This window comes from Sorex fumeus, unplaced genomic scaffold, assembly GCF_029834395.1.
Source record: "Sorex fumeus unplaced genomic scaffold, SorFum_2.1 ptg000155l, whole genome shotgun sequence".
Taxonomy (NCBI): Eukaryota; Metazoa; Chordata; class Mammalia; order Eulipotyphla; family Soricidae; genus Sorex; species Sorex fumeus.
Window position 1 is genome coordinate 3421718 of NW_026606212.1, and position 14998 is coordinate 3436715.

At 65.8% G+C, this 14998-nt stretch overlaps 2 protein-coding genes across 3 annotated transcripts in view; one reads left to right on the forward strand and one right to left on the reverse strand.

Moving 5' to 3' along the window:
- TPCN1 (two pore segment channel 1) overlaps positions 1-2557 on the forward strand; it is a 34538-nt gene extending 31981 nt beyond the window's left edge. The window contains exons 27-28 of the mRNA XM_056107244.1: positions 57-137; positions 1249-2557. Of these exons, the coding sequence (XP_055963219.1) occupies positions 57-137; positions 1249-1362 (195 nt within the window). The 3' untranslated portion in view covers positions 1363-2557. The remainder of the gene's footprint in view (positions 1-56; positions 138-1248) is intronic.
- SLC8B1 (solute carrier family 8 member B1) lies at positions 2466-14296 on the reverse strand. Of its 2 annotated transcripts, none has more exons than XM_056107246.1 (17): positions 14236-14296; positions 13901-14077; positions 12574-12789; positions 11344-11496; positions 11197-11249; positions 10904-10962; positions 10714-10818; positions 10469-10636; positions 10077-10184; positions 7811-7873; positions 7606-7736; positions 7163-7304; positions 6800-6921; positions 6033-6186; positions 5485-5565; positions 5206-5270; positions 2466-3365 (listed from the first exon to the last, which is right to left on the reverse strand). In XM_056107246.1, exons 3-17 carry the CDS (start codon positions 12715-12717, stop codon positions 3168-3170), a joined length of 1746 nt encoding a protein of 581 aa, XP_055963221.1. In that variant the 5' UTR covers positions 12718-12789; positions 13901-14077; positions 14236-14296; the 3' UTR covers positions 2466-3167. The 2 variants fall into 2 exon arrangements, with proteins under 2 accessions (XP_055963221.1, XP_055963220.1); XM_056107245.1 differs by having other exon boundaries at positions 7811-7876.
- Between the last annotated feature and the right edge of the window lie 702 nt (positions 14297-14998).

Consider the following 14998-nt stretch of genomic DNA (forward strand, 5'->3'; position numbering starts at 1 on the left):
GACAGGGTGCGGGGAGGGCCGGGCCGGCGCCCACAGCCTCTGCTCCCCGCCCCCAGCAAAACGCCATGGTGTTCCTGGGACGGAGATCCAGGACCAAGAGCGACCTGAGCCTCAAGATGTACCAGGAGGAGATCCAGGTAGGAGGCCCAGCCCCGCCGCCCTCTCCTGGCCAGGGGGGCGGGGAAGATGCAGGACCCCCTTCTGGGACCTTTTTTTTGTGATTGACTTGTCCCAGCCTGGAACTCTTGACCTCTGACCCACGGCCCTTCGGCCCTGCACCAGCGTCTGTTCCCTGCACAGTCTCGGCTCAGGCCTCCCTCCCTCTCTTTTTTTTCCTTTTTTTGCTTCTGGGCCTCACCCTGCGATGCTCAGGGGTTACTCCCAATTCTGTGCTCAGGGGACCTCGGGGACCAGGGACCGAAACCGTCCCACCTCATGCAAACACAAGCTCGGTTACGATTCGGGTGTCAGAGCACTCGGTGCGGGTTTCAGTTCCACCCTCGCCTGCCCGTGTCAGATGAGGGCAGAAGAATGAGGCGGGTGGGGGCCGCGGTGGGGAGCACAGTGGGGAGGACGCTGATAGCCAGTCCCGTGTGGCTCCCCGCACCCTGTCTGCTCCCCAGCCCACCAGGGAGCTCCTGTTGCCTGTCCAATGGTGGGGGTGTTTTGCAGGGGTTTTGTGATTTGGACCACACGCAGCAGTGCTCACTCCTGGTGGTGCTCAGGGCCGCATGTGGGATCAGAGGGGGCTGTGAGGCACTTGCCCGACCCCTGAGCATCTGCGCGTCCCTCCTTTTGTAAGCTTAAAAAAGACGGGCCATCCCCAGCTGTCCTGGGGCACTGAGGACTATGCCTCCTGGGGCAGGATTACTGATGCAGTGCTCAGGCTTACTGGTTCGGCACCTGCGCCTCCAACACACACACACACACACACACACACACACACACGGTGCCCAGTCCTCAGCCCGCCCTGCTGTTTCCCAAAATGCTCCTTCAGCCTTGGTGCAGGCAGCAAGCCTGGGGTGACGTGGCGGGACCTCTGACTTGTGGAGGGTAGAAGCAGGTGGGGATGGGGGGTGGGTGTCGGGGGCGCACAGCAGAGGGGAGGGGCGTGGCCCCTTCATGGCGCTACTGCAGTGGGTCTCCTTCACGGGAGACTGAGTACCCCGGCAGGGCTGTTGGCGCCCCTCTGGCTGCGGGGGGGACCCCCCTGCGACCCGCCCAACGCCTGCCCGCCCTGCGCCCTAGGAGTGGTACGAGGAGCACGCCCGGCAGCAGGAGGAGGAGCAGCGCCTGCTCGGTGGGGGGCCAGCCGCCCCCCAGCAGCCCCCGGGCCGCCCCCGCGCCAGAACCATCACCTAAGGCACCGCGCCTGCGTCCGCAGAACCTCCGCGCTGAGATGCGCATTCAGGGCCCACCCCGCGCCACGGGCTCAGTGGGCAGGGCTCGGGGCCACGCAGGAAGCCCACCCCCACCCGGGACAGATGCTGGGGGTCTGCAGGGACCCCGCCAGCCCACCCAGTCCGCCTGCCAGCCCCGCCTCGGGCCTTTCAGCTCTTGCTTTAGGGACAAAACCACTGAGGAGGGGGTGCCCCGGCGGGGTGGGCAACTCGGGGGCACCCGTGCCCGGCTGCACCCCTGCTGGGGCCTTCCTCCTCCCCATCGCTCAGCTCATCGCTAGCCATCTTGGCGACAGGAGGGCGCAGCCTCGGGGGTCTGGGCAGCACCCAGACTGGGCTGGCGGGGGGGTGGGGAGCCCACATGCCGCAGGCCTCTCCGGCAGGGCTGGTAAGCCGCGGTGGGGTCGGGGGCCCCTCAGTCGGCCCGAGGGTGGAGGGGCCACTCCAGCCCCCAGCTGCGTGGAAGGGCCCCCACCCACCCACCACCTGTCCCCGCAGTCATGGCGGACCCCAGGGGCACGCAGCGGGCCCCCACATCCCCCCCAGAGCCCCCTGGGGGTTCTTGTCAAAGCACAGCTCTCTGGGGAAACTGAGGCAAGGAGAACCACTGAGATTCCCAGGGGGGCTCGGGAGCCAGGGGCAGTGCTCCTGGCCGGGGGGGCTGTGGCTCCGGGCCCCTCCGCTCCCCCACAAGGAGCTCCACATTTTGCACACTCAGTGCCTTTTAGCTTTTGTGCGGTGAAACGGGCATTTCGGAAGCAGGAGGCGTGCTGGCCCCAGACGGAGGCCCGTCCTCTGCCCCGCAGCAGGCCTGTGCAGTGGGGGTGGGGGCACCGGACCCCTGTGGGTGAAGGCAGGGAGCGGGGCAGACTGGGGGCGCCGAGGGCCGGGGGGCCGCCACACACACCGGCCAGCACACTTGCTCACCACCCCGCCCCCTCCCGCCTCCCAGGTGTCCTGGGACCGGGCCCTGCCCCACCCGCTTCGGGGGCCCCGTCCGCCCCCCCTGCTTCCCCCCCACCCCAGCCTTACTCCTCAGCACGCGACTATCATTTTGTATCAGGCCGCATTTCGGTTTGTACGTTGGCGATTTGTTACCCAGGAGACCCGGCGTCGGCGCGACTCCGGCACGTGAATAAAGGCGCCTCAGCTTTGTACAGGCTGCGCCTCTTGATTCCGGCTGGGGAGGGGGCCAGGGACCCCAGGGTGCCGGGAGAGCAGGGAGCAGGCGCGATCCGGGTGCTTGCAGCATTTCCTCACTTGGCACTGGAGAAGAGGCAGGTGCGGCCCAAGGCAGCGAGCAGCGGAGGCTGCCGGGAGGGGGTGGCGCTGGCGGGCAGGGCCCGGGACCCCCCAGCCCGGGCTCCCCTGAGGTAGGCACAGAGACGGGCTCCTGCTGGCGGCTGGGAGCCAGGTCCAGGGAGAGGTGTCTGCAGCGGGGGGCAGCCGCGGCCACGCCACGGGCCAGCGTGCAACAGTGCAAGAATCCGTTGCATTAATTCCAAGGTCCCAGTGGGAAGGTTCCCGCCGCACGTGTCCAGAGCTGCAGTCCTGCTGTCTCCCGGGGCAGCCAAGACTCCAAACATTTGGTCCAAGTCCAGGGGCTGGTGGTCACTCAGGGCCCAAGGTAAAGATGCAGCTGGTAGGTGGCCGCGGGAGCACCAGGGGGCCAGCCCCGCACCCGCACCCTCGGGGGATCTTGGCCACCCTGGGAAGGACCCGGCCTTCGCTGCCCGCAGCGATACCTCCCGGCCAGCAGGGCGGCGCTCACACGCTCCGCGGGCGAATCACCCCGAACTCGGTGAGCAGCGCCACCAGCAGGAAGCCCAGGTAGAAGAGCAGCATGCAGCAGCCGTGGGCGCGGCCCAGCTGGAAGTGGCGCAGGGGCACGGCCACCAGGGAGCAGACGAGGCTGAGCCCCAGGGCGCCTGCCAGCACCCACACCAGCAGGCCTTCGGGCTCCAGCTGCAGGGGATGGGGGGACGGTCACTGCACAGCCCTCCTGGGCCCCGTTCCAACCTCCCAGCCTGCGGGGAACCTTCCAGGCCCTCACACCCCCCCATCTGAAGCCTTTGGGTCTTGCAAACCCTGTTTCTTTTTTCTTTTTTGCTGTTTGGGTCACACCCGGCCTTGCACAGGGGTTCCTCCTGGCTCTGCACTCAAGGCTGAGTCCTGGCGATGCTCAGGGGACCATGTGGGATGCTGGGAATCGAACCCGGGTCGGCCGCGTGCAGAGCAAACGCCCTACCTGCTGTGCTATCGCTCCAGCCCCAGCACACCCTGTTTCTGCCCGTTTACCCCGCATGGCGCCTGCAGGGGGTTCCCCCACACACTGGGAGACACCCCCAGAGGAGCTGGGAGGTTGATGGGCCGAGGAGGAGGGTGCTCAGGGGGGGCTGAGCATCCCGCCCTGCTCACTGTTCTGACTGAACCTTCAAGCGAAATGGGGGGCTCCACGTGGGGATCGGAGAGCTCCCTGTGTCTGCAGTGCCTGAGATGCCAGTCACCGCTCCCGGGTGCCCACCAGCTTATCCTCCCCACCCCCCACCCCCGCCCATCAGAGTTGGGGTAGTGGGCTCTGCGCTTCCGAGAGAAAACAGTTGCATGTGTACACAAATTCACAGACACACACAGACACCCCCCCCACACACACACACACAGGTGCCGGAGAACATGCCACAACACGAGAAAGGAGAGAAAGGAAGCGAAACTGCCCGTGACCCTTCTCTCCCCCCCCCCCAGTCGGAACCTGTGACGTGGATGGGGCACCCCCACCCTTTCGGTTTCCTCCTTGTTTTCGGTTAGCATCCGGGCCTGACATACACGTGTGTACACGCTCACGCACGCGCGTACACACTCACACGTGCATGCACACACGCGCGCAGAAAGAGGCACTCAGGCAGGTGAATACACACTCGCAGGTACAGCAGCTCTGCAAAGTGGCTCTCGGTGACAGGGTCACCAGGTCACAGTCCCCCAGGACAGCCTGTGTCCAGTGCAGGAGCGAAGGCAGGAGGGCCTCTTGGAGCCGGCAGGCAGGCAGGTAGGCAAGCCAGCCCCACACACGACACATTACACGCATGCACACACACACACACGCTACAGGGCCGGGGTGGGAGGGGCCTGGGGGGCAGCTGCCCACAGCCTTAGGTGGGAAACGAGAGCAGGAACGCGGCAGACAGGGCTGGGAACGGCAGGCTGCCTCGGAAGGGCCAAGCCTTGGGCCCGAGCAATAGTGCAGCGGGGAGTTTGCCTGGCACGCGGCTGGCTCAGGTTCGATCTCCGGCATCCCATATGGTCCCCTGAGCACTGCCAGGTGTGACTCCCCATGACTAAGGCACCCTGTGGCCCCCGCCCCTGTCTCCCTGCCAAGCCCGAGAGCCAGCCTGCACCCAGCTCCTCTGAGCCCACGTGAAGCCAGGGCCACCACGGGACGCAGGGCCTGTAGGGCACTTCCGGGGCTCTGTTCCGTCCAGTCAGGAAGCACAGTCTGCCCAGGGCCCTCGACTCTCCTCCCGCCTACTCGGGCACTGGACCGCCCACCCCCGAGCCTCCCGCACGACCTGCCCTGTCCTTCACTCCTGCACAGGAGGGTCACTGGCCCATTTCACAGAGGGCAAAACCAAGGCCCGGAGATGCGCTCCCCGTCACCCTGGTACTGTGGCCCGCCCCCCCCCTCCCCCCCGTCCCAGGAATGGCGGGGCCTCCCTGTGGAACTCCCTGTGCTCTGTTTAAGACACTCCCCATCACACAGTGAGCAGTGGGACGCGGAGGCCACGGGAGAGCGGGGGTGCAGGCCACTCACCTTCACCTCCGGGATGCCCCTGGACAGCTGCAGCAGACAGCCCAGGCCCACGCCCACCAGCATGTCTGCGGCCTGCTCAGGAAACGCCACACAGAGCCCACGGCCCCAGGGGGAAGGGGGAGCCCAGCTTTCCTGGCCTCTGCACCCCCCACCCCGACAAGAGGGGCCTCTCTGTGAAGGCGGCCCAGGGCAGCCCCTTGGGGACGGCTGAGGGGGCTGGAGCACTGGCCCCGGGAGTCCCGGGAGAACCCACCCCGGGCTCTCGGCCGTGAAGGATACTGAAGATGATGCCGCCGAAGCAGGCGGAGAAGGCCATCCGCGGGTAGCCCTGGCGCGCCAGCGTGAAGTCCGAGAAGACGTCTGCGTGGAGGGGACGCTCGTGGGGGGCGGTGGCTCCCGGCCCTCCGGGGCTTCCCGACAGTCCCCACCCCAACCCCGTGGAGCCCACCTCTTTGCCTCCCACCAGAGGCAGCCTGGTCGGTGCGATGCCCGTGGCAAGCCCGGTTGGCTGCACTCAGCCCCTCTCTGCCACGAAGGGCGCGAAAGCGGAGGCTTGTAGCCTTCCTCCCCACCCCAGACCCTTGTCTGGACCCTCTTGTGCAGTGTACAACCTGGCCAACCGTACTGCAGCTATAGCCAGGAAGGGAGTTGGGGGGGGGCACCTCGAGGGGCTCCATGCCTTGTGTGCACTCTGGAAACCACGGGATGTTCCCACAGCAAGGAATGGAGAGGCCCGGGGGGTGGGGGGGCCTATGATCCCCGGGTGCAGGGTGTGCCTCGCCCCTCCCCCGAGAGCGGGACCCGATGCCCCACCCGCCCCAAGTCACCTCCGATGCTGTTGCCCCAGGCCAGCAGGGTGAGGCCCAGGACAGTGTTGCTCAGCCGGAAGACCACGCCCAGGGACCGCAAGATGTTCACCACCTCGGTGGCGGCCGTGTTGATCCACAGCGCGCTGGTCAGGAAGCCGAGGAAGGCCCAGAGCTGAGGGGGGAGGGCATGTGTGTGTGTGGTGGGGGGGGGGTCAGGGCTCAGCCCCAGCTATGAGGAGGGGGGTCAGGCTGGGCCCCAGCTGTGGGGGAATCAGGGCTTGGTGGGGGCCTGGTGGCATGAGCTGGGGGGCCCGAGCGTGCAGCGCCCGTGGCCGGCGAGCTCAGGGCGGGAGTCGGGGTCCCGTTTCTTTCACGCCATTTCCCTGCCATGGGCGCTGCAGGGAAATGGGGTGCGATGCCCTGTGCCCCCCCAAACAGGAACAGAAACTGTGTGCCCCTCAGCATGCCCTCGCTGTCCCACCGGGGCTGACCGGGGTTCCAGATGGCACCCCATACTCTGAGCCCACCAGAAGTGACCCCTGGGCAGAGGCAGGAGTAAGCCCTGGGCACAGCTGGGAGTGGCCCAAGAGCAAAAAGAGAAGGGAAAAGTGGGCACTGGCGTGGGCACACCTGCTCACGGGCCCACAGCCATCCCCGGGTCCCCGGGGAACACCAGCCATGCCCCCCAGGACCTGCTGGCCAAGCTGCTCCAGAGACCAGGGCAGGGGGCCCGTCTGGGAGCCCGGCGTGCTGCCCGCCAAGGTCACAGGGTCCTCGAGTCTTACCAAGTGGAGCCGGGGGGGTTCACTGTTGGATGTGGCGAAGAAGGTCACTGTAGCCAAGCCTGTGCCTGCGACCACCACCACGGCCCAGACAGGCAGGAGGCCCCCGATCTCGTAGACGCCATCTGTGGCCGGGGCAAACGGGCAAAGGGGACTGACCACCCAGCTTCAGCCACCTCCTCCTAGAGGCCCACCCAGCATGACCCTACACGCTGAGGCTGGCGACTGAGCCTGAGGACTGTGAGGGGCGACCGGGGTGGACCAACCATCAGAGATGCTGGCCCAGGGGGTCTGAATACGCAGTGTCCCCTCCACAGCCGGGAAGGGCAGTGTGGTGGCAGGGAGGAGGTGGCGGGGAGCACTCACAGGTCCCTGAGTGCAAGGTGAGGACCACGACCAAGGGGCTGAGGAGTAGGTGCAGGCAGTTGAGGGGCCGCTTCCAGTTCCGGTCATCCTTGTCGGGGTCCACCACGGGGACAGTGAGGAGAAGCAGGAACTCCACGGGCAGCTGTCGGAGCGTGGGGGGGGAGGGGCGCCTGGCTGCCTCAGAGCCCAGCGAGGCGGCCAGTGCCCGGAGCTCTCACCCTAGTCCCCTGAGCTCCCTGGTCCAGCCCCTCACCCCCACCCAGATCCCCCCATCTCTGCCTACAAATGCGTGCGTGTGTGTGTGTGTGTGTGTGTGTGGTGGGGCTGGTCCAACCCCCAACCCCCTGCACTATTCCGGGTCAACGTCCTCCTGCAGAGCCCCGGGCTAGGCCCGCAGCCGAACTCAGAGCCTCCCCTGATCGCGAGCACTGGCCTGGTCATACCTTGAGCACCTTGAGGACCCTCCAGGTGGTGGACTTGGCCCTCCACGTCCTGCTGTCCAGGGGGCTGAGGCCGCGGGCCAGGATGCGTGCCGTGGGCTCCTGGTAGAACAGCATCGGCCGGAACTCCTCCCCTGCGTGCACAGGCGGGTGTGACGGCGTGTGGGCGGCCGCCCCCTCCCCACCGCGCCCTGCGGGCCCCACTCACCACAGTAGTCGGAGCTGTAGGTGCTGGAGGACATTGGGTCCTCCTCGGAGTCGGACGGCAGCTCTGCTGGGGGGAGAGAGGGTGTGAGCGTGTCACATGGGCCCCCTTGTGGGTGCACTTCTGTGGGCCCCGTGCTGCTGGGGTCTCCCAGCCCCCCACACCCTCCGGAGCCTCCCATGTCTGCGCCCCTGAGGACTGTGAGGGGCTGCAGCACCCTGTGCAGAATGCAGAGTCAGGGGCCCCTCCTGCTTCTGCTTCCTTTCCAGCGGGAACCTCCTCTGGGGAGTCCTCCAGGGGTGATAAGAACCGAACTCTGAAGGCCCAGGGACAAAGTGTGCAAAGGAGGAATAAAATCCTGGCAGACTTCCTGTAGGGGGCAGGTGCCTCTGCATAAAGTTGGAAATCAGAGTGTGGTCCTACAGAACGGAATTCACAGGCCAACAGGTGGGCATATATGAAAATTAGTACAGGGGTCGGAGCGATAGCACAGCAGGGAGGGTGTTTGCCTTGCACATGGTTGACTTGGGTTCGATCCCCGGCATCCTATAGGGAACCCCGAGCTCTGTCGGGAGTGATTCCTGAGTGCAGAGCCAGGAGGAACTCCTGAACATCGCTGGGTGGGACCCAAAAAGCTAAACAAAGAAAAAAATCAGAATGAGGTATCACTCGGGTGGACTGGGGGGATCTGGAGGGGAGGGGTCTCTAGATTTCCCCCCAGTCTGAGCCCTGAAATTTTCCCACAAAAGGATAAGCCAAATCCTGCAAAGGCCCAGAGACCTGTGGGGTGTGTGTGTGTGTGTGTGTGTGTGTGTGTGTGTGTGTGTGAGCGCGCGTGTGTATGGGGTGGGGTGGGCTGCACCTCTGAGGAACCAAACTGGCGCAGGAAGCCCAGAGCACAGAGGGCCGTGCCGCCTCTCCGGCCCCATGCAGCCCCGCCAAGGCCAGGAGTTGGGCAGCCCTGGAGGCCAGGGGCGGGGGGGGGGAGCCCTGTTGAGCCGTGTGGCCATGCCAGAGGACAGGTTTAGGCTTGAGGTAGCAGCACATCTGTTCATTTCCAACCTTGGCTGGGCTTTACTGCTTTTTGGTCCACCCTGGACATTTCTCAGGGATTGCTCCCGGTGGGCTCGGAGGGCCACATGGGATGCCGGGGATTGAACCTGGGTCTCCTGCATGCTAGGCAAATGCCCTCCCCACTGGCCTATCGCTCCAGGCCCTTGGCTGAACTTTCAAAGGATCTCGGTATATTCCCTCGGCGGGGGAGGGGGATGACAATGCCCTGAACCCCCTGGGGTACAACACACTGCAGTTGGCACTGTCTGAGGCAGGACCAGGGGGCTCAGGCAGTGAGGGGCACCTGGGGGCCCAAGTGGAGGCTCAGCCTCTAAGCCAGGCAGCCCCCTCAGGCAGACTTACAGAAGCACATTCGTGTTGGGGAGGATGTGTGTGTGTGTGTACGTGTGTGTGTGTGTGTGTGTTTGTGAGGGGGTGGCCACTGGGCTGGGGACAGGAATGGGCACGTGGCACACCAGTGCCTGCACCTGTGCCCGTGTGTCAGGCGTGTGGGCCACTCTGCACGCGTGCCCATGTGCTCCACACCATGAGCTCTGAGTCTGCATGCGGGGGGCATCTGTGCATGTGGGTGCAGATCTGTGTGTGAGCGCATGGCGTGTACATATGGGTCTATGAACGGGTGCGCACATGTGCCACGTTTACGCTGCCTGCGTGTCTGTGTGTGCACCTACGTTTGTTCATGAGGCGATGTATGTTATATGCGCATCTGTGAGGATGCGCCTGCACGTGTGTTCATGTACATGGCATGTACGTGATGTGCTATCTGTGAGTGTGTGTGGGCATGTGCTTGTGTATACGGAGCATGTCACGTGTGCAGATTTGTTTGCTCACATATGCGGTGTGACCATCGGCGTGTCTGTGAATGCGTGTGCCTATGTGTAGCTGCAGGCCTCGTGTGTGTGTCACGTGTGCATCTGTGACCGTGGGTACTTCTGATGTGTCTGTGTGCATGTGTTGGCGACATGGATCTCTGCGGCGTGTAAACCCACGTGCGTAAATGCTGGCTTCTGTGCTCTGTGCGCGTGTGTCCGCAAGCATGTGCACGGACAGACGGACGGATACACGGACAGACAGCCCGCTGCCCTGGAGTGCGGTGAGCAGCAGAGTGACCGTGAGTGGTGACGGCGCCGCGAGGGACAGGGAGCCAGCGGGGCAGGGGCACACGGCGGGGGCCGTTGGGGGGGAGTGGCCTCACCTGGGGTCCCGGGTATGGAGCAGGCCAGCGCTCGCCGCCGCTGCCAGCGATAGGCCCAGGTGCAGAGAACCACGGTGACCACGTAGAAGGCATACAGGCCCAGGCAGACTGCGGAGGGGACACGCGTCACCGCAGCCCAGAGCAGAGCAGCGCGGACCCTCGCAGGGAGAACTCGGGAAGCTGAGGCGGGGGGCTGGAGGTCGCTGGGCCCCCGCCCTGTCGCCCCCTGCGCCCTCTGCTGTCACTCAGCCCAACGGCTGGAGCTTGGCCCCCGTCCAGTGCCAAAGCCAGTCTCCTGGGCACCGCCGGGGGTGACCCCTGAAACACACCAATGTGGCACTGACGCCATCAGCCCCTGCCCGCTCCCCTGGCCCTCGCGGGCCCCGTCTCACCCAGGGCCCAGACCAGCGTGACCTTGCCCAGGTAGCACGCGGTGAAGGTCAGGAACGTGGCCACCAGGTAGAAGGAGACGTCTCGGAGGAAGGGCCTGGAGGCGGCCGTGAAGGGGCGCAGGATGGCGATGCCCCCTGCCACCACCGTGGTGACCAGCACGCCGGCGCCTGCGGGAAGGGTCGGGCTCAGCACACTGCACCCCCTGCTCCCCTCCCCACCCACCCGCCCTCACAGCCGCGCCTACCGAACAGCGCCCCCACAGCCAGGCCAGCCGTGCGCGGGTCCGAGAAGGCCACCAGCGCGCTGAAGATATCGGGGGCCCCGTTGCCGAAGGCCAGGAAGGTGACGCCATGGGAGGGCGAGTTAAGGGGGTGGTCGGTGCAGGGCACGGCCCACCCAGCCCCCTGCAGCCCCTTAGGGCCAGGCAAAGGATACTGCCACATTGTGGGACAGCTTGAGGCTGGTGCAGATGGCTGACAAGTTCGGGCAGAAGCTGGGGGAGGGTGGGGAGCAGAGACATGGCACAGTGGGGAGGGGGCTTCCTGGCACACAGCCCACCCAGGTTCCATCCCGGCACCCCAGAGGGTCCCCCGATGCCAGGAGTGACCCCCAAGCACAGAGCCAGGAGTTAGCCCCGAGTGCCACCCGGAGAGCGGCAGACAGCCTCCAGGGGAGGGGGGCCCTGCACCCCCACCTCGCGCTCAGCGGAGCCCCAAGGCCGACTTACAACTTGGCCGCGGTGACCCCAAGAATCAGGAACAGGTAGAGCAGCCAGAGGGCCTGGCGGGGTGATGGAGAGGAGGGGTGAGGGTCCCCGGGCCCAGCGCAAACCCCACCCCCCGACCCGTCCCCAGCCCAGCCCAGGGGGCCTCACGTAAAGGACGATGGCCAGAGGCAGCAGGTGTGCGGGAAAGTGGCAGAAGATGCCGGCCAGGTAGTCCAGGTAGCCGCCGGGGCTGTGGCAGTCCGGGTTGGTGCGCACGAAGACGCAGCGAGCCGACGCGTTCAGGTCACACACCCCCCGGCACTGGGGGCGACAGGCCGTCACCCGCGGAGGGACCAGCCGCCTTCAGCGGGGCGCCCCCCCACCCCCGCTCCACCCCTCCCACTGCCAAGTGCACCTCTGGCCACACCCCAGGGGTCCCTGCGTGCCGGCTCCCCATGTACCCCCCCACTGGCCTGGTCCCTTAAGGGTCCCCAGCTGCCACGTTCCATTCACGCACTCCCAGCCCCTCCTGCTCCTGCCACTCGGACCCTCCCCGCGGGTGCCCCCCTCCCCTGCCCCCCTGCCAGTGCATCAACTTGGGATTCTGCTGAGAGTCTCATCGCCCTGCTGTTCTGAACAAATCTCACCTCCCAGACTGAGCCCAGGAGGCCTTTTCTAATTTGGTAAAGGTAAAGGTAAAGGCCCTCGCGTTGATCGTCGATTTGCTCGAGCGGGCCCAGTAACGTCTCCATTGGAGACTTTGTTGTTACTGTGTCTGGCATATCGAATACTCTCGGTAGCTTGCCGGGCTCTCCGAGAGGGGCGGAGGAATCGAACTCGGGTCGGCCATGTTGGCCGCTTGTAAGGCAAACGCCCTACCGCTGTGCTATCGCTCCAGCCCTAAAGGCCCTCCCGTTGATCGTCGATTTGCTCGAGCGGTCCCAGTAACGTCTCCATTGGAGACTTTGTTGTTACTGTGTCTGGCATATCGAATACTCTCGGTAGCTCTCCGAGAGGGGCGGAGGAATCGAACTCGGGTCGGCCATGTTGGCCGCTTGTAAGGCGAACGCCCTACCGCTGTGCTATCACTCCAGCCCACTAAACAGTCCTTGGCCTCACCTCCTGCCCCTCACCTCTCAGCCCTCCAGGCAGCCTCCAGGCCAACAGACCTGTGTCCAATGAGCTCCTGCCCCAGGCCATTTGCCCCAGCAGTCACAGGACTCAGAGGTTCCCCAGCCCTGCCCAGGAACCCTCCAGACTCCGGAGAACATTTACCTGGAGCCCCAGGACAGGGTCCCCTGTCTTGGTCCTCAGGCAGGACACAGTAGCTGCCAATAAACATCGGCTGGGAGATCCCACCTGCCCTGCCTCATGCCAGCTTCCTGCCCAGATACTCACATCTCCCATGGGGATCCGGCTCTCCCTGGTGGGCAGGAACTGCAGGGACCCTGGCGGCGGCGGACCGCTGGTCCCGGACACCGTCTCCGCCATCGTGAGCAGGAGCCCGAGCAAACTCGGCACCTGCTGCAGGTACCTGGCCATGTGCGCCCAACGGGGTCCGGCCCCGGCTCCCCCTTCTGCAGGTCTCAGCTCCCAGGGGCTGGCAACTCGGGCCTGGGGGGAGGGGAGCAGAGGTAGGTGTGACCCTAGACAGACACCTGGCGCAGGAACGCAGGAGAACCCTCCCCGCCACCGGGCAGACACCAGGATATGGCTGTGCAGTTTTTTCTGGGGGCCACACCCTGGCTTCCAGCTGCAATCCCTGAAGGCCTCCATGAAGAGTCAGACCCCTCACGGCCATGCCCCACCCTGCGCCAGGAGTGGGTCAGAGCAGAGCACAGGGGAAGGTGCCTCCCTGCACGCAGCCAGTTCAATCCCTGACACCGCCTGGGGGGTCCAAACCCCCCCCAAACATGAAACAAAAATTAAGACTGCCAGGACTCCGAAGGAGATTCCCACGCCCAGATTTCTGCCTCCTGGGACCAGAAGAGTCCGAAAGGCACAGGAAGCAAGTGCCGAGGGCGGGAAACACCAAAAGCCGGCACAGAGAGGCAGCCGGCAGCTGTCCGAGGACTCACGGAACAAGAAGGCGTCCGCCCTGATCCCCACTTCATCAGGGCACACTGGCACTCAGCCCATCCTGGGCCCTCTCCCCCAGTGCTCTCCCCAGGAGGGGGCTGGGGGAGAGAGCGGGACAGCCTCCCCTCTGCCCCCCTGCCCCCCACCCCTGTCCTGTGGGGCAATCAAGGGCCAGAGGGAAGTGAATTGCTCCACTGTCCCCTGCTGATCAGAAGCAGAACTGGTGTGTGCGTGTGTGCATGTGTGTGCATGTGTGTGCGTGTGTGTGTGTGTGAGAGAGAGAGACACCCCCCACCCCCCCTCCGGGTGAGCATCTGCCTAGTTCCCTCCTTGCCAGGTCAAAGCGCCAGGTTCCTTCCAAACAAATAAAAACTGGGGGAGGGAGGGGGAGGGAAAAGCAAACCCCAGACAGGCTCCTCCCCTGCCGGTGGCCGCGGCTGGGCGGTTTCTGCAACTCGGGGATGGTCTTTCCCAACAGCCCACTGGGGACAGGGCCAGGGCCGGGGCCAAGCCCGGGGAGGGTGCGGGGGAGGCCCCGGGGAGCGCGGGGCTGGGCCAGGGGGAAGCCCGGGGGCGCGGGGCAGGGGCGCGGCCGGCAGAGGGTACCTGCCCCCTTCCACCTGCCCGCCTGCTCTGCCCTCCCCACCTCACTTGGGCACCCGCGGGCGCGGGGCTCTGGGTCCTCCTCTGGACAGCGCGGACGCCGGCGGGTCGCCCCGGGTCAGCAGCCGGCGGGACATGGAGCCTCGCGTCCCCGGGACCCCCGCTGGAGAGTCAGCCCGCGTGTCGGGGGCGCCGGCCGGGGACGCCCCGAGCTCGGAATCTGCAGGGCGGAGAGGAGAGGAGGGTCAGGGGCGCAGGGGCAGGGCAGGGGGTCGCGCTGACCTCGCGCGCCCGCGCTCTGGAACATTCCTGCGCTCAGTTTCCCAGTCCCGACCCGGGACACGCTTCTCGGGTGACACCCGGAACGGCGCCCCTTACCTCGGCCGGGCCTCGAACCCGCAGCCCCGCGGCCCCCGACGCGCCCCAGCCCCTCCGCGCCGCCGGACGGACGCTGCGTCCGGAGTTCGCCCCGCGCCCCGCCGCAGGCCCCGCCCCGCCCTGGACACGCCCCCCTTGTGGCCACGCCCCTCCTTAAAGGCACCGCAGCCCAGGGAGGGCGGCCGGGCCGGGGGTTCCGCCCTCTGCTGAATTTGTTATTGGGCCAGATCCCAAAACAGTGCTCAGGGCTGACTCCTGGCTCTGCACTCAGGAATTACTCCTGGAGGTGCTCAGAGGACCCTGTGAGGCGATCTAAACCCCCGGTGGGCTGTGTGCAAGGCAAACGCCCTACTTGCTCTACTATGGTCACTCCAGTGCCTGTTTTAATTTCCAATTCTTGTTCGTCGTTGTTGTTTGGGGGCCCCACCCCCTGCGGTTCTCAGGGGTTGCTCCTGGTTCTGTGCTCAGGGATTACCCCTTGTGGGCTTGGGAGACCCGGGCCGGCCACATGCAAGGGACGTATCCTCCCACTGGACGTGCGCTCCAGTTCCCCATCACTGCCTGTGGGCGCTCAAGAAGAAGTTGAGGTGAAACTGGTTGGGTAAAGACAGAGGAGGCCAGCGAGGGGAGTTAGTGGGTGGGCCATGGGGCTTCTCTTCGGGGATGGTGTGAAAGTGCTCCTGGGGTCGAGTCCCAGAAGGGCAGCTTGGGCTCCCCCTTATACTCCCGCTGTTGTTCCTAAAATGGGCTGCTTGAGGTGTCT